The 19,312-nt window shown below is 39.5% G+C and overlaps 1 protein-coding gene across 2 annotated transcripts; it reads left to right on the forward strand.

Moving 5' to 3' along the window:
* The first annotated feature begins 5,683 nt into the window (after positions 1-5,683).
* On the forward strand, positions 5,684-18,540 carry LOC147882741 (amino-acid permease BAT1 homolog). Of its 2 annotated transcripts, XM_087400180.1 has the most exons (8): positions 5,684-6,057; positions 6,172-6,432; positions 16,393-16,411; positions 16,668-16,887; positions 17,149-17,330; positions 17,430-17,719; positions 17,901-18,030; positions 18,115-18,540. In XM_087400180.1, the coding sequence occupies exons 1-8, from the start codon at positions 5,972-5,974 to the stop codon at positions 18,499-18,501; spliced, it is 1,575 nt and encodes a 524-aa protein (XP_087256306.1). In that variant the 5' UTR covers positions 5,684-5,971; the 3' UTR covers positions 18,502-18,540. The 2 variants fall into 2 exon arrangements, with proteins under 2 accessions (XP_087256306.1, XP_087256307.1); XM_087400181.1 differs by lacking the exons at positions 5,684-6,057; positions 6,172-6,432 and adding an exon at positions 6,439-7,186.
* Positions 18,541-19,312: the final 772 nt, after the last annotated feature.

The following is a 19,312-nucleotide window of genomic DNA, read 5'->3' on the forward strand; positions in this document are numbered from 1 at the left end:
GCAGAGAATGTTGATCATAAGCAAACACTAAAGTTGCAAAACCAATAAATGAAGAGCATTCTACCCATGGGAGCTCAAGATCAAAGGAAAAAGAACTAACATGACATGAATCTTCTCCTCATATCATCACACGTGAAAAGAACATAGAGCATCAATTGCATTTAGTTGATTGAAGGTTAGGGAGTTGGAATGGTTGCCATTGTAAAACTTAAGCAAAGCAACAACACCATGATGGTACAAAATATTGAAGGGAATACAATAGCAATTTGGATCCCACATCATATAAAGAGGGAGGAGAAGAGGCATACAGTGTGCCATATGGTTGTTTACTAGTGCCATATGGTTGTTTACTAGTGGTCGTTGGTTGCCATGCATAGAGGTATCTGACCTAGCTACTTGAACATTGGCAAGCTTGTTGGAGCACAAGCTAGAAAGTGCCATTTACACTAAACAAGCGAGAAGGAGATGAGCCAAGCTATGCTCAAGGACTTGTGAAGGTAGGAAGGAAGAGAGGCTATGGATAAACACAGGTAACGTGTAATCACTAGCAAAGTTGAGGCCATAGTAGAGTTGGGAGTGGAGAATGAAGCACATACATCCCACCATCAATTATACAATGAGAGGAGCTAAAATTTTAGCCTTAAAGGGCTTATAAAGTGCATAATATAAGTAACGTAGGAGGGTAGGAGGGTGTGTGTGTGCGCGTGCCTACATACATACATGCATGTGAGTATGTATATATGTATGTATATGTGTATGCATGCATGTATGTATGTATGTATGTATGCGTGGATGCATAAATGCATGCATGCATGTATCTATATATGTATGTGAAACAAAAATTGAATTTGCAATACCATCAAATTCACTAGCAACAAACACCATGAATATCATATTATGTATGTATGTACGAATACATGTATGCATTTTTGCATGGCATGTATGTATATATGTATGCAAAATGACAAAATTGAATTTGCAACACCATCAAATTCACTAGCAACAACACCATGAATAGAAATACAAGGAAGTTATGAAAACTAGAGAGCACAAAAAGCAGCATTTAGTCCAATCTACCCCCTCTACGTGGTGGCTGCAACTTCACATCTACAAAATTCATAACCTTCCATTGAAAAGCAAAATAAGCTAATAATAGTACATCTAAAGATCTCAATGGTCCGCCATTAAAAAGCAACATAATCTTCCATTGAAAAGCAAAATAAGACAATAATAGTACATCTAAATATGTCCATGGTCAAGAACAAAAACAAAAAACATCCATGATCCATAATTAAAAAGCAAAATAAGCTAGTATTAGTACATCCAAAGATATCGATTATCCATAATTGAAGGGGCTTCTAATAGATAGCTCCTAGCCAAACTTAAGAAAATATTCCCCCATCTTAATATGCATTCTTTAGAAAATTTGGTGCACGGCCATTCACAACCAATTGACATTTCAATTGGGTAACATCTTCATAGTCTTCATTCCTCCTTATCCAACTCATCGTCATCCAAATCATCATTGAATCAATTAATCTTAACATCATTACACAACATACAAACATCGAGCACATCATTACCAACTATTTAACATCATTGATATTAATCAGAATCACCTAAAATACCAAATAAGCAATTTGGCTATGTAGACACAATTGTGTAATAACACAAGTCACACTAGCATCATTAGTATTAAAAGACTATTGGATGAATTTGATCATCTCTCTCCCTCTCTATTTATCCTCTTTATTGAAAAGTATATGCTAGTGCTTGAACTTAAGTTCAAGCATGGAATACTTGAAAATTATAGGCTATGCTCGAACTCAAGTTCGAGCATGGCATGAAAGTAATAGTGAAATTTCTATAACATTGGGACTCCGAATCGTCTTAAAATTATTAAAACAATATTTTAAATGGAAATCACCCATGATATGGAGTATGTAGGCCCGAAAAAACTTAGATCTAGTCAAATAACCGTAATATAAACCTCACAAAATGCATCCTTTATGGATAACTTTGCCATAGTCTCCCACTATAGATCTCCTACAAGCAATACAATATAAATATGAATGTCCTAAGTAAGGAAACATAATGGAAAATGATTTCATTTCCTTAACATTCCTCTTGCTTGAATTGCAACTAATAGTAGTTATGTGTTTGATTATGTGACTCAACAAGATGTGAAGATAGGCTTAAGCAATCACTAAGATGATAAAAATGTATCTTGAAGAGATATTGAACTTTCATCAATCAATGCATTGAATATAGAAAACATGTTGAGTCATGCAACTTGAAAGATCATGGAAAACTAGTCTTTTTATTGCCCCATATCGATTAGAATGCAAGAATGTCCACAATTTGTTAATTTCTTTATCCTACAAGTCATTAATACTATTAAATTTTTCAATATATATACCATCCATTCTCTTCACATTTCAATTTGAGTCATTTTCTTATGATATGAGTGCAATAACACATATTAATGCATTCTATTGTGCATCTACACTTTAAAGTTTGATTACTAAATTTTTTGAAATAGTTTTAACATAATGTCTTAGTAGGCAATAATAATCCATGCACTTTCTTTTGTAGCTAAAAACATAGACAAGACAATAACTAACAGTATCATCATAGACATATTATATTTGTAGTATAATTGCAACATTTCAACCTTAACAGTTCTTTCTCTAGATAATATTAGTGTCTCCCGTTCTGCTTAGGAAAAATGTTATAATGTGACTAAAATTTATCCTATAGTTTTTCTTTTCTTCATCATTCACCAAATATCATTTAGTTCAATGTTCTAGAGCGTATCTAATTTATAAACCCATAATAATAATAATAATTTATCATTGAAAGAATAGATTCTTACAAGCAAATACAAGCCTTGAATAGGTATGGGTATGATGTATGCATACACTAGTATATCTAATGGTCATTTCTTGTTCTTAGAGATTAGAAGTATGGATGTTTAGAAGTATATTAGTAGATTGCCATCTTGTGGTGTTGAGAGGCCATGGGTCTTATTATTCGATTCCACATTATAAGCTTGAAGGATACCTACAAGTTTATTCCAACTAAGCATCAATTCTTGGACAATTTCAGCAAGGTCCAAATGGTGGGTTCTTTCACCAAAGTGTAGGTCTTTCACTTTTATCATGAATAGTGAAAAGAAGGCCATAAGGGATGCATTTCTCTCTCTCTCTCTCTCTCTCTCTCTCTCTCTCTCTCCACACACACACACAATAATTTTGATTAGTAAATATATCTCACACACACAGACTCTCTCTCTCTCTCTCTCTCTCTCTCTCTCTCTCTCACATGTATACTTTCCCAACTATGAATTACTCGTTTATGTACCCCTGTGAAATCTCTCCTTCACACTTTCTTTTTAACCACCCCACACACCAAGCCCACTAATCCTCCCATATCTCCTCGAATCCCTTCTCAACCCATGCACTCATTTGCTCCTTTCTCCACTTGTGAATTAAACTTCACTTGTGACTTAAACTTTTCTTTATTTTAAATATAATATTTTATAAATAAATTATCTAAAACTCCATATGGTTGTCTATATTCCTAGGTAAATCGATAACAAGCCAGGGAAAAAAGGCATGACTTGTCTACCTAAACATAACTATGATGTTCTAACAACTATTTGTTTGGATGGTGGCAGGTAAGTGGACCCCAACCTCGAAACTTGGACTGCTTGAGGATTCGACATCTTTTTTCAATTTTGTGTTTGTCAAACTCAATATTTTTAAAAATTCTTAATTTTGGTCAAATTTTTTGCAAACTCTAGTTGTTGCATTTTTCAACTTAGATGTCTCAAATATTTTTTCCTTATATGTTCCCCTTTTTTAACTTTTTATCCAATTGATGGAATTAATTGTATGGCTCAATTATTGATGGGACTTTTTAATCTAAACATACACTTTGATTTCCCAACTAGCCTTTGGTCAGCAAGTTAGTGCCATATACTTAATTCACATCGATTGGACAATTCTTTAGCATGGATAATCCCCAGTCATTTTGTGATCCGCCTTATTTTTTACTAAATTTTATATCTATTTTGCAAACTTGGTTTATGCATTTACTATTGGCATCACTTTTTCATTTTGACACTTATCTTACAGATCCACTTTTATTCACTTATTATCAGTAGGTGGGGGAGTAAGTTCCACATGGTGGGCTTACTCCCCACCATGTGGTCTTACCCTCTGGGTTGGGAATGGGCCCCAAACACACACACACACACACAATAATTTTGATCTGTAAATGTATCTCACACACACAAACGCTTATTACTTTACACACACACACACACACACACACTCTCTCTCTCTCTCATACATAGACATGTAAACTTCTCCAACTATGAATTATTCTTTTATGTACCCCCTGTGAAATCTCGGGCCTTTACACTTTCTTTCTAACTACCCCACATACCAAGACCACTAATCCTCCCAAACCTCCTCTAATCCCTTCTCAACCCATGTACTCATTTTCTTCCTTTCTCCACTTGTGACTTAACCTTCACTTCTCACTTAAACTTTTTTTTAAAATAAATATTTTATAAATAAATTATCCAAGAATCCATATGGTTTTCTATATCCCTAAGTAAATCGATAACAAGCTGGGAAATACATGTATTACCTGTCTACTCGAACATAACTATGATGTTCTAACACCTAGTTTGTTTAGATGGTGGCATGTAAGTGGGCCTCGACCTTAGAACCTGGAATGCCCGAGGATTCAACATCTTTTTTCAATATTGTGTTTGTCAAACTCAAGATTATTAACAATTCTTAATTTTGGTCAATTTTTTTGCGAACTCTAGTTGTTGAATTTTTCAACTTAGATGCCTCAAATATTTTTTCCCTATATGTTCCCTTTTTAAAACTTTTTATCCAATTGATGGAATTAATTGTATGTCTCAATTATTGATGGGACTTTTTAATCTACACACACACACACATAATGTATGTATGAATGTGTGCATAGATAGTTGTTAGTAAAGTGTAATTTAAAAAATGTGCCTAATGAAATTTTGAAGCATTGAAGGGAGGTTGCTAGCAAGAATTTCTATTAAAAAGAAGTTATTATACCACAATATTAGGAGCATATCACACCACAAACAATCTAGTATGTCCCCCTACTAGAAGCCTACCATTAGCCAAGTATATAATGTGTAGCCCCTCTAATTCATAGAAAAAAGAGTTTTCTAAAGTAAGGAAAAACATTAGCAAGAATGTGCTATGATTGCTAGCATTAACTTTTTAGAGTGATGCATGGCTTGTCATCAAGGAAGTGGGAGTGTTTTGGAGATTCAAAGCATTAACTTTTTAGAGTGATGCATGGCTTGTCATCAAGGAAGGGGGAGTGTTTTGGAGATTCAAAGTCATGAGAAACATTCACATGATATTGGAATTTAATCCTAACTTTGGATGCTGATGGAAGTCACGTAGTGGGAAGTTAGAGGGCTAGTATGGCAACTGGGCTGAGCTGTTATTCTGATATTTCTTACTATATCATAATGTTCATAATAGGAATCTCAAGAGATGATGAGAGAGACATATATGGAGCTTGAATTTGTGCACGCCTATTAAAGGCTCCCATTGAGATACTTTCCACTCTCCACGTTCCCATTGAGATACTTTCCACTCTCCACCCTCATCGTTTCCCATTCATCCATCTCGAGGTGTAATTGTCCTCTTAATAGCATTCCCACCCTATTAAATGATCTCTCACCCACACCTTTCCCATTTCCCATCTCCCATTCAACCACCCCCATGTGTCCTTGCCCTCTTAATGGCGTTGCGTGTCACTGTGTTATCCTTCACCCAAGTACGTATTAACCCATTTTTTAAATGCTTCGGCTGCGTAACAAACCCACGTTTGATCCTTCGGGTGCTCGAGATCTTGGGTCGTGTGCATGTTCCACAGCTCAAAGTTCTGAACTGTCAACATGACTATTCCATCAAATCTCGTCGACTCTGGCCAGCAGCGCCTCAAAGAGCTGGGCTACAAGCAGGAGCTGAAACGCGACCTCTCGTAGGCTTTCGCTAATCAACATGGAAGTTAAAGTTTTTCGTCATAATGCTGGATCGGATGCAATGCAAAACGATTTTGAATAACTAGCGCCCTCCTGATTCTTTTCTTCAACAGGGTGTTATCTAACTTCGCTTTCTCCTTCTCGATAATTTCTGTTCTCACGGGAGTTACGACTTTGTACAATACTGGACTTTCTTACGGAGGTCCTGTTTCTATGACTTATGGGTGGCCTATTGCTGGTGCTTTTACAATGTTTGTCGCGCTGTCTATGGCCGAGATATGCTCTGCCTATCCTACATCCGGAGGACTCTATTTCTGGAGTTACCAACTTGCAGGAAAAGAATGGGGCCCCTTTGCATCCTGGATAACTGGTTGGTATGGAGATTTTTACTTACTACTAACTTGAAATGTTGTATTTGACTCCAATGCAAGAGCATAAATGTTCATGGGCACTGCGTCTTAGATCTTGTGAAGAGAGAGAGAGAGAGAGAGAGAGAGAGAGAGAGATGGACAAAGGATGGTTTGTATCAACAAAAGAGAGATTATTTAAAAACCCACTCTAGAAGTGAGGGAAAACAAGCTAGTTAGCAAATATTTTCTGAAAACACATAAAGCTCCCTAGCTACTCTAATGGAAAGTACAAGAGTGCACAAGTGCATGTGGGCACTGCCTCCTAGGATAGTGATAGAACAAGCATTTTTGGATGCAAAAGAGAAAGCAGACAAATTTTCTAAGGGAGTTGGGCTATTAAAAGGCAATTTTTGTAGGATGATATCCATAAATGACCATTTAAAGACACTATAATTTTATTTATTTATTAATTACACTTGGAAATTCACAAAACACTTTCAATCCTCCACTATAGCACTACCTCTAAGGAGGCAATGCTAACAAAAGCTTTACAGAACTAAGGACAAAATCAGCAAAAGTAAGTGACGCTTTAGGACTTTTGGCCATCTGTCCGAAAATAGGATAAACACCTTTCTTACATTGCTAGCAAAACACTGGATTCATTGTTACAATTTTATCCCTCCATAGGCTGAAGAATTCAGCAGGCATAAGTGCCAATCGTATCAGATGAATATGGATACCTGAGTACTGTGATGGAAAGGCGCCACAATTCCGTGTGGTTAGTGACTATGTTCAATCTGGCTACAACTAGAACAGTATGTGGTTGGTAGATTTTATGTTAAGATGTATTTTGGGTCAATGATTGGGCAAAAGCCTGTGCTCTTTCACCTCAAGTTTCTTCTTTTCCTTTTCATCTATGTGGATTTGGTTTTTGCTAGCAGTGGCATGCCTCATTATAGTTCTTCTCCGCCTTCTTAATTTTTTGTAGTCCTTCCTTATGTGCAACTATTCCTATGCCATTTCTTTCCCTTCAGCTTCCTTTGGAGTGTCAGCGAATCGAGTCTCAAGTATTTGCATGTCTTTCTTCGTGTCCTGAATAGATGGCACCTGCACTAGCTAGGAAGAGGTTTTAGTTTTACTTGGTGAACAACTCCTCTATGCTTGGGCAGTCTTGCTCACACTACAATCTGATAATTAAATTTGTGGATTGAGGCATATATCACTCACAAATGGCATGAGAAGTAGGGTAGAAATGTGAAGATCCACGCTTTTCGAAAATGCAAATGTGTGCAATGCATGCAGAATTTGAATGCCGATTGGCCCTCCAATGGGGAAGAGCGCCCTCGTGAGAGTACTTGTTTCTTTTTCGACCTGCATGCAAGGTGGGAGAGAGATGACGGATGAATGCAATGTGGTAGAAAGAATGCTACGTGAGATTCACAATGAAAGGGTGATACCCTTTCGTTAATGTCCCTTGAGATCACTCAAGTTCCATCTTCCCATTTACACCTACCCTTGGCCTATGACCCATGCACCTACCATTCAATGCACTCTAATGCACCCTTTCCCTTTCCTATTGCCCCTAGGACCTAGACTCGTGTGTGCACATCTTTATTACTAATCATTGGCCAATGTTACATAGTTTTGGCGGTACTATTTACACCGCTTGATCGATCATAAATACAAACATATAACCGCACCATCAAATTGGCACCTAACAATAATAAAGTTCTAATGACTATTAATTAACTAAATAATCATTTCTCTTGTCATGACACTCCCTCCTGCTTGAATGAGCAGAAGTCCTCTTCTGGATTATTGCTTGTCTCTTCCTCTTATGTGCACTTTCTCTTGTTACTTCTGCCATTGCATCGCCTCTTTGTAATCTGCGAGTATCTGTGGAAAATCTGTAAAGAACTCTTCTTCCATTCATTGTGCATCACTAGCTGGCTGGTTTTTAAACTTCAGTAAATACATATATCTCTTCTTTCCACGAGTACTCTTCTCTTTATGGTATACGATCTGTTCCGGAGTAAGAACTTCAGTCCCATCTTCAAGTTCAGGTTCTTCTTGCTGCTGAGTATCCAAAAACGCAGAAGTATCGCCATGGTATCTCTTCAAATTGCTCACATGAAAGATGTTCTTCATACGCCAGTGGGCTGGTAACTTCAGCTCATACGCTCTGGATCCTTCTTCTGGATATAAAGCTGCTGAAATCTGAAATGGACCATAAAACTTCGGTGCTAGCTTGACATGTTTGGTACTTCCTCTCACTGACTTGATTCTTCTTTTATCAATCTTCAATAGAACCCAATCATCCTCCTTGTAATAAACTTCTTTTCTTTTTTTATTGGCTGCCTTGGATTGTTGAACCTGGGCCTTCTTAATATGTTCTTTTACCTGCTCAATAACCTGTGACATATCCTCAGCAAACTGGTCAGCGGCAAAAATTCGCTCCCCCAAGTGTGTTATTGGAGTGGGTAAACATTGCCCATAGATGATTTCAAATGGGGCTTTCTTGGTGGAAGTATGTACAGTGTTATTATAAGCAAACTCTAACATGGGTAAGAACTCTGGCCACCTTCTAGGTTGGTCATGGACATAAGCTCGAAGTAAAGTAATTATGGTTTGATTGGCATTCTCACTTTGTCCATCTCCTTTAGGATGGAAGGCTGTAGTAAATTTCAGTTTGGTTCCGAGATTCTCTAATAGAGCTGTCCAAAAGTTGCTAATGAAACGGCCATCATTATCGGATACAATGGATTTTGGTAACCCATGTAACCTGAAGATTTCCCTAATGAATAACCTTGCTGTTTCAGGAGCAGACAACTCTTTTTTACAGGGAATAAAATGAGCTTGTTTACTCAGCCTATCTATAACAGTGAAAATCTGCTCAAACTGACCAACCTTGGGGAAACCAGACACAAAATCCATTGTAATGTGTTCCCACCTTTCCGAAGGAATAGGCAAAGGCTGCAAAAGACCAGCAGTCTTACTTGTGTCAGATTTAATGCGCTGACATACGTCACATTGTTGAACAAAGGTCGAAACTTCTTTGCGAAGTTTAGGCCAATGGAAGTATCTCTCAATATTGTCAATGGTTCCTCTAATACCTCTATGTCCAGAATATGGACTCGCATGTAACTCACTCATGACTAGATACCGAAATGTTTTGGGTACACATATGGCATGTCCCAAAAATAAGTATCCATCCACGATGGAATAAGCCTCTAAATCCCCAACCTCATTACGTTGAATCTTCCCATAAATGTCAGCGAAGTCCTCATCTAAAGGATAAGCTTCAACCATTGCTCCTAATGATTTCTCCTTAATCACAGAAACGTGATTAATTTGGGGCCGTCTACTCAAAGCATCAGCTACTAAATTCTCCTTTCCCGGCTGATATTCGATATTTGGTTGCCCAAAGGATTGAATATATTCAGCCCATTTGATTTGTCTTGAAGAGACAATGGGTTGAGAGAACAAGTGCTTGATACTTTGATGGTCAGTCTTAATCTTGAAAGCAGAACCATATAAATAATGCTTCCATAACTTTAGAGCATGAATGACTGCCAATAACTCCTTCTCATACGTGATATATTTCAATTCAGCCCCTTGAAGTTTTCTACTCTCATAAGCAATGGGATGCCCTCCTTGCATCAACACTGCCCCAATCGAGGTACCACTTGCATCCGTACATACAACAAAGAACTCTTTGTCCATGTCCGGAAGTGTTAACACTGGTGCAGTCACTAATGTTCTCTTAAGCTCCTCAAAAGCTACTTGGTGTACCTCTCCCCACTCATACAAGGAATGCTTCTTCAACAAATCTGTTAGTGGGGAAGCAAGACGTGCAAAATTCTTAATGAATCTGCGATAATAACTACACATCCCTAGGATGGATCTCAGCTCATGTAAGTTTTTGGGTATTGGCCATTCAATTATGGCCTTGACCTTTTTAGGGTCAACCCGAATTCCCTCGGCAGACACAATGTGTCCCAAATACTCTATTTCTGTCTTGAAAAACTCACTCTTCTTGATATTTAGGAACAATCGATCCTTCCTTAGGAGCTCCATCACCTTAGCAAGGTGATCCTTATGCTCTTCCTCATTCTGGCTGAACACTAAAATGTCATCAAAAAAGACTATGACAAATTTTCCCAAGTAGGGTCGCAAAACCCTTCTCATCAGCCTACTAAAAGTGGCTGGAGCATTAATTAGGCCAAAAGGCATGACCAAAAACTCATAATGTCCAGTGAGAGTGCGAAAAGCTGTCTTATGTTCATGCCCAGCTTTCATACGAAGTTGATGATAACCAGATTTCAAATCCAATTTGCTAAAAACTTTAGCACCTTTAAGCATATCCAATAAATCATCCACTCTTGGAATCGGATACCGGTTCTTAATCGTAAGTTTATTCAAAGCACGGTAATCTATACACATACGATATGATTCATCCTTCTTCTTAACCAATAATACAGGTGCTCCAAATGGAGAACTGCTTGGTCGAATCAGGCCTTTTTGCAACAGATCTTCAATTTGTTTTTCTACCTCCTCCATTTCTATCCTGTTCATCCTATATGGGGCTCTACATGGAGGGGAAGCTCCTGGCTCTAAGTCTATGGCATGATCATCTTCTCTCTCCATGGGCAATTCGAATGAGTCATCTCTTGAAAATCGATCCTCATAAGCTCTAAGGAACTCATTTCTCTTCCGATCTTCTTTTGAGATATGAAGATCTCGTGAATCCCGTATATACACAAGATTACAATCTACCCCTCTTTTTACCAATCTTTTGGCTTGGGTAGGAGTAATCAATGGAATTGTATACACGTCCCGATCCCCTACGATCCTTATGTTTTCATCCTTATGTACAAAGCAACAATGATGAGTATGAGGATGAATAGCAGGGTTAAAATCATACCGCCATGGTTTACCTAGTATCATGTCAACGTCTTGTAAAGGGGCTACTAGAAAATCCCTTCGATCTCTATATTTTTGTATACGAAAAGGAATATTTCGTACTATGGATGTGTCTTCTTCATTGTGTCCCCTAAAAGCTCCTGAAAGCGACATGTTTTTTATAGGTTCTGGTTTAAGATGGAGTAATTTTGCCAATCTATCACTTACTAAGTCATAATTACATCCATCATCTAGGAGAACCACTATTCTCTGTCCATTCACGAATCCATACACCTTAAAAAGATCATGAGGCCCAAAGGTATTGGCTGAATGGATAGCATTCACTATTGGCTCAATAGTCACAGTAGATTTCGAGGGTGACAAGGTAGAAGCCTCACCCTCCTGCTTGGATGCCTTGGCTTTCCCTTTTACTGAATTCGTCTTGGCAATCTTAGCCAAGAGAACGGGACACTTATGCCATACGTGCCCTGGCTTATGTTTCTTACAACCGAAACATTTTCCTTCCTTAATCAACTTCCTCTTCTCTTCGTTAGTCATAGAAGGAAATGGCACCCATCCAGGACGTGATTGGCTATTCACATTCCTTACAAGAGCTTTACCCTTCCCTTTATTATTCTTAAACCGGTTTGGTTTCCTAAAAGTGGGTATATTATTGGTCTTAGATGATGACCCATACTCCTTATTGAAGGGTTTACGAGGATTCAATTTTCTCTCGGCTATTTCAGCCAGCTTAGTGAGGTCCTTAAGCGTGGTCGGGTTAAACATTTCAACCTCGTACCTTACTTTTGGGCTTAAAGCTGCTAAATACTTCTTTCTCCTATCTTCCTCACTCTTTTCGGGTAACTCTAGAGAGAGTTTCCAAAATCTGGCTGTAAAATCTGCATTACTCTCATTATCGAACTGCCTAAACCTCTCCCAACGAAAGGTTAGGTTCTCTTCATGCCTCGGTGGCATGAAAGTGGTTTTTAGTTGCTCCACAAATTTAGCCCATTCATGAATAGGCTCTTTTCCTGTTTGTGACAAGGACCACCACATTAGAGCATCCTTCTGCAGATGCAATGTGGCAAGAGCAAGCTTCTCTTGCTCGGTCTTGTCTTGATGGGCAAAGTATAGCTCAAAATGACGAATCCAATTGAGGATTTTGTCAGCCTCCCTTGCCCCATCATATTTGGGGAACTCAATTCTCTCTCGCGGTTGGAATTTGGACCTCTTAGAAGGGTTACTCAACTCTTCATCCCCGAAGTTTAAAGTCCTCTTAGTCCCTAATCTTGTCATAATGGACTGCTCAATCATATTGCTAAGCTGGAAAACCAGCTTATCAACAGGAGTCTCCTCTCTTCCTCTTGCACTTGGATTAGAATCCATGTGTATTGGGTTTTGAGTTAAAGGTGTGAACTCATCACCTTGTTCTTGGCTGGTCTCATTTCTTCTTTCATTACGAAAGGAGAACTCCCTATCAGTAGGTTCTTGAAGGAGAGACTGCTGTAAATCTATTTGTGGGTTATCATACTCAAGATGTGTATAACTCTCACCTAATCCTTCCTCTTCAAGAGGGGGTGAAGGTGTTCTTTCTCTCTCTCCTTGGGGTAATGGAGGAAAAGGAATAAGTTCATTGTTATATGTCCCTTCCCCTTCCATTCTTTCCTTTTATTAATACAAGAGAGAAAATGTCTTGCTGTAATTTCAAAAAAGAAGGTTTATTTTACAGCAAACTTCAAGTGTTGTAGAGGTGGTGGTACTTATTCGACTCCCGCTTCGTTCGTGTTGAGAAGACACTTAAAATGACCTCCTTTCCCTTCTCTTTGAAGCTTTTCTTCTTGTATTTCTGCTGTAAACTGGTACGCTCCGTTTGGGCTACTTGTTTTGAGCGGATTGGAGCTCTAGATACCGTTATAGGGGTTGCTTTATGGGTGGATCACTCCCTTCAAATCTTATTCCGATCCGACTTCCGGTTAGGTAGAACGGGAATCCCTTTTTCTCACGGTTTAAGGGTACATTCACATGGGGGGGGGGGGGAGGGGGGGGGGGGCAAAACAGAACACCCCGTTCGCCGTTCGCCGTTGAAGGCCAAAATTTTTAGAAAAACCCCCTTGTCTCAGAACCTCGAGATCGGTCGATCGTGATCCTTTTCCGCCAACCTCTCGCGACTTCCGTCGTTCACAACTGTCGCCCTCTTCTCGTCCCGCTCGTGGATCGTCGCCGCTCTGATACCAAATGTGAAGATCCACGCTTTTCGAAAATGCAAATGTGTGCAATGCATGCAGAATTTGAATGCCGATTGGCCCTCCAATGGGGAAGAGCGCCCTCGTGAGAGTACTTGTTTCTTTTTCGACCTACATGCAAGGTGGGAGAGAGATGACGGATGAATGCAATGTGGTAGAAAGAATGCTACGTGAGATTCACAATGAAAGGGTGATACCCTTTCATTAATGTCCCTTGAGATCACTCAAGTTCCATCTTCCCATTTACACCTACCCTTAGCCTATGACCCATGCACCTACCATTCAATGCACTCTAATGCACCCTTTCCCTTTCCTATTGCCCCTAGGACCTAGACTCGTGTGTGCACATCTTTATTACTAATCATTGGCCAATGTTACATAGTTTTGGCGGTACTATTTACACCGCTTGATCGATCATAAATACAAACATATAACCGCACCATCAAATTGGCGCCTAACAATAATAAAGTTCTAATGACTATTAATTAACTAAATAATCATTTCTCTTGTCATGACAAGAAAAATCCATGATGACACAAACTTGTTGATTGGTCTGACTTAACGTGAATTTCTTTTTTATATATACTGGGTAAGAGATTACAAGGGGGAGGCAACAAATGAAGAGATAACTTGGTAACAATTTGCAATACATGCAATGATCTTGCTGAGGAAAGGCTACGATGTATTGTCCAAACTTCAAAGCCTTGATTCACTCGACCTACCCATTGTGCGATTCAAGGGTCCACCCCGATGGACATAGTGAAAATGAGAAGTTTTTGAACTCTAACATCAAATCCAATTACTATACAAAGAACCCTTACCAATTCAGGTATACCCATGACGGGTCGACAAGTCCCTTTGGCTCCATTCAGTTGTCTGCTTGCAAAGTAGGCAGGCAGATCCACCTTGTGGTCCTCATTGGGTTCGCCGAAGACTGCACTAATTGTTGAGCCACTAGCATCTCTAGGAACATGGAAGATGATCTCGCAATTGGGTTGGCGTAGGATCAATACTCGTATTGGTCTCTCCTTTAGGTCTTCAAAGGAGTATCATTGAGCCTCTAGCCATGAAGGACCTCTCTTGACGACATTGGCTTAGAAACAAATAAACCTCTGGTAGTAATCCACAAGTCCCAAGAAGGACTCGACCTCCCTAGAAGTTCATGGAATGAGGAGGTTGAGGATCACCTCCACCTTGGCTGGATCATAGTCATGTTGTCTGTTGAAACAAAATGTCCCAAAGAGCTCCCTTGAGCGCAAAAAACAAACAATTGTCTAGGCTTAAATGCAAGCGTGCCTTTTGGCACTGCACCTTAACTTTTGGAGATGGTCCTTTGCACAACTGGATTCAGGTGGGAGGCCCCTTTGCCATGAAGCAAGGGAAGTTTCCAAGAAGAGCTTCATGACCAGGCACTGGAAGGTTGTTGGGCATTGCAGAGCCCAAAGGGCATGATCCTGTATGCATTCTCAAAATGTTGCTCATAGGTGGGGTGCAAGGTATTGGATGATATCATGCCAAATGTTGGCGGTGGCAGGTTCTGGCCTCAGTCTCCCAAAATCTATCCTTTAGTGAGAACTCTGGATGCAGTCGAGAGGCTCGAGCCGAGTCTTGGACATTCTAGGTTGTGACTCTCTTCCCATCCACTAAGTATGTTGGAGAGATCACTTTGGTGAAGTAGAAGAAAAAGGGGCTCTGTGTCCAATCCTCTCTGTCTGCCTCACCCTGGATGGCTAGCACCAATCTTCAAAATCCCATAGCAACTCCCTTGAAGGGTGGCCCTCCCATAGCCAGAGTCTCCATTGAGTGACCTGATGCATGCACAGTTGGGGATCAATATCCTATCTTGTCCCTAGTACTTCCATTGATCCTTTGCCACTCTAGGGAGTCAAACCCGACAACCTTCTCCGTGTCACTGTCGGAAGTCATTGCCTTGATGAGAAGTGTCTCTCTTGAACCAATGCTGAAGAAGACTGGGTCTATCATATCCCTCTACCAACCGTTCTCCGCTTCTCTAAAATCATAGTGCTTGAACAAGACTCGGAGGGGTACACCTGTCCCAGAGAATTGGCATCTCCACCAGGCCTCTGTGGTGCCGGTGACCCCCTGACACAGCCCCTCCCTCCAGGCCTGGAATAGCTGTGTCGACTCCAACATCCTGCTGCTAGCCCCTCTCAAATTTGCAAGTGCTCGTGCCTGCTCCTCAGACTGCTGGGGGAAGTGCTGCCACACTCTCATCAACTTTTCATTAGTGGCAACCCCTTCCCTGTGAGGGGCCTTTGTGAAGATTGAAACATGTCCTATTAGAGACGTAACAATGTAAATACTGCAGCACAGATGCTCCTGCTTTTCTTTAAGTAACAAAAGAAGTTACAATAATGTATGCAATGCCACTTCCCGGAAGTCATCTGGAACAGTCATTTAAGGACTTTCTTGGCATAGCCAGGAGTGTACCATGTTAAGGGTAGACATTGCTTTGCGTTGTCACATACTTCTGAAGCTTGTCATTTGCAAATGGTAACAACATCCATCTACTAAATGCATTGTTTATCTGTTGTTACTATAAAAAAGTGCTTTCATATACAAATGGAACACCATTTAGAAAGATGGAAATACAAACCTCATATTAGACAATTGCACCTTAGGATGAGCTTGTCTAGAATGTGTTAGTGCACAGGTTCTTGTGGAATTGCTTGCAGTCAGAAACTTTTCAAAGTGGAATGGATTATAGGGTGAGCTTGATCTGGAATGTTTCAGTTAAAACTCTTAAAAATTAATTATTGTTATAGCTATCAGATTACATGTGTTTCACCTATCTCTATGATTGGCATTGCATGTGCAGGTTCAACATACTTGGCCTGGTCTGTATCTCAACAAAATTTTAGAAGGTTTAGGCAACGATTTAATACTTTTTTGTTGTTGTTTGTCCCAATCTTTTCTTTTGAAATATTTCTGGTTTCTCTCTTGCAAACATAATGCTTTGATCAATTACTCCTTGCCCTCTCTTGTTTAAGAAATATTGAGCGGAAAATTCTCTTCTGTGAGCATCAACAATTTACATTTGACTAGAGGGAAATTTTCTTTGTGAAATGCATTTCTAAAAAAGTGGCGGTGCAGTGGGCTGTGACAACCAGTGTGGATTATTCCTTGGCAACTCTTCTGCAAATTATTATATTACTTAGCACAGGAGGTGCTAATGGGGGAGGGTATATGGCATCTGAGTATGTCGTATTAGGATTTCATGGAGGGATTCTTTTTCTGCATGCAGCTATAAATAGCCTTCCTATTCATTGGCTCTCTCATTTTGGAACTCTTGCAGCTGTATGGAACATTGTTGGTAAGCTTTGACTTCATATCCTGAATCCTGTCTTACTTTATAAGCAGACCTCATTTTATTGGTATTAGATTAAAAATACAGCGTTGCCGACCTAAGGTCACTTGAATTCCCATTGAAATGTCAGGGGTTTTGCTCCATAGTCTAAGAATCCCATAATTTATCTTCTTTGTTCTTGAAATGATGTCATACTAAGTGTGGCCAATGGTGATCAGTGGCTTGAATACAATTTACCTGATTTTCTTATTAGACATGATTTTCCAGGCGTCTTTCTGCTGACAATTCTTGTGCCGACTGTTTCTCCGACAAGAGCAACTGCACAATTCGTTTTCCAGCACTTCAATGTCAACAATTCCTATAATATCCACAGCAGCCTATATATTTTCCTGCTAGGACTTTTAATGAGCCAATACACATTCACAGGATATGATGCCTCTGCTAACATGGTAAAAATTTGGCGCAACAACAAATTCCATCAAGTTTAACATTAATGAAGTCTTCCTTCGAAAAGCTTATTGACTGTTTCATTTTGTGCTCCTTTGCAGTCGGAAGAAACAATTTCGTCAGACAAAAATGGCCCTTATGGCATCATAAGTGCAGTCGCCATATCAATTGTGATTGGTTGGGCATATGTCCTGGGCATCATGTTCGCTGTTACTGACCTGCAACATGTTCTGGACCCTAACAATGATGCTGCTGGATATGCTATTGCTCAAGTATTCTATGATGCTTTTAAAAACAGATATGGGTCTGGAACTGGAGGTATTGTCTGCCTAGGAATAGTTGCTGTTGCTGTGTTTTTTTGTGGCATGAGCTCAATCACAAGCAATTCACGGTATATTCTGGACCTTTGCTTCTTTTTAAGAAATCTATTTATCACCATAGTTTCATATCCTTTTTCTTAAATTTATAAATTATGTTTTGAATGTTGGTATCTGGATGATGATTGCTTTGGTGATTATTTAGTTTTCTATGTTCAACCATCATACATTTATGCAAAACTTTCCTCTGGATAGAATGACATATGCTTTTTCAAGAGACGGAGCGATGCCTTTTTCAAATGTCTGGCATATGGTGAACAAGTGGGAAGTACCTTTAAATGCTGTGTGGCTTTCTGCTGCGATTGCATTTATCATGGCTCTAACGGTATGGTTCTATACACGTTTCTGTATTGGACTGGCATCAGGACATTATTATCTCGCGTCATGATGCATCTTCTCTCATTTGCAGTCTCTTGTAAGCTCGGTAGCTTTCCAAGCTATGGTCTCGATTGCAACTATTGGCTTGTACATAGCTTATGTGCTGCCATCATTTTTCCGAATCACCATTGCTCGAAAGAGATTTGCTCCTGGACCCTTCAATCTTGGCCCATTTGGTGTTTTTGTTGGTTGGGTAGCTGTATTGTGGGTAGTGGCAATCAGTGTATTGTTTTCTTTACCTGTCCAGTATCCTATAACAGCAGGCTCTTTGAATTACACTCCTGTTGCTGTTGGAGTCGTCCTTGTAGCTGTGATTGGTAGTTGGATTATAAGTGTGAGGTTCTGGTTCACAGGCCCAATGGCGAATGCTGAAAACCTATCAGAGAATGCATTGTATGACATTCTTCCTGATGAATGAACATGGGGAGTTTTAAGAAGTGTATGATTAGGGCAAAACAGGTTGCTTGAATGGGTTTATTATAATCTGTTTTCACATGCTCCTTGATTGACTTTGCAACCGGAGAGTTCAATTTTGTTCTCTGCTTCTTATGTGCTTCACTGGAGTGCATCCCTGTTGAGCAATATCAACATCACGTATAAATGTCAATAAATACTAACCTGAATAAGTGTCAATGTCAAATGCCACATGGCACTCTCTGGGTAATCCCATACAGAAAGTGCATGGTGCCCTTACCATAGTGGAGGGCTGTAGTGTAGAATTAGTAATGTGAGTTAAGATTTCCCCTCTCCCTCTCCTTTATTCTATGAAGATGGTATAAGATGTATTGATTGTGAAAAGAGTGTCGCTGAATTGGGAGGTAAGAGCTGCTGCTGGAATACCTGCAGGCTCCTGTCGAGAGCCTGGCTGTTGAGAGTACAGGTCATTGCCTTGTGTTCGAAGCTGAGCTTTTGAAGAGCCAAAACTAGTCCGCCATTTGCATTCATTTGGCTAGTTAGTATAGTGTGTCCAAAGATTTTGAAGAGAGAGATCTTAAAGAGAGTAAAATAAAATTTTGTGGGTGGAGAAGAAGACTACAGAAGGAAATGCGGAGTGTTATTGATAGTGAGGGATAGAGAAGTACATTTATTGAAGTGAAAAGTGCAAAGGTCCTCTGATATGTACTTGATATTGGAATTTGAAAGTGCTTTGTAGTGTGTGAGGCAATTGAGTGGAGAGGGTACTTGAAGTACTCTTTTGAAAAGCATGGAGTCATAAGAGCCAAGTGGAG

This window comes from Dipteris shenzhenensis, chromosome 29 (assembly GCF_047967505.1).
Source record: "Dipteris shenzhenensis isolate YYH24624 ecotype China chromosome 29, Dip_SZ_1.0, whole genome shotgun sequence".
In the NCBI taxonomy this organism is placed as follows: Eukaryota; Viridiplantae; Streptophyta; class Polypodiopsida; order Gleicheniales; family Dipteridaceae; genus Dipteris; species Dipteris shenzhenensis.

Excerpts from the sequence above, each read along its gene's own strand:
- LOC147882741 (XM_087400180.1), top strand. The coding sequence starts at position 5,972 with ATGACTATTCCATCAAATCTCGTCGACTCTGGCCAGCAGCGCCTCAAA. Across the intron at positions 17,331-17,429 it reads ATGATGCCTCTGCTAACATG|TCGGAAGAAACAATTTCGTC; the intron begins GTAAAAATTTGG and ends GCTCCTTTGCAG. Across the intron at positions 17,720-17,900 it reads TCAATCACAAGCAATTCACG|AATGACATATGCTTTTTCAA; the intron begins GTATATTCTGGA and ends TCCTCTGGATAG.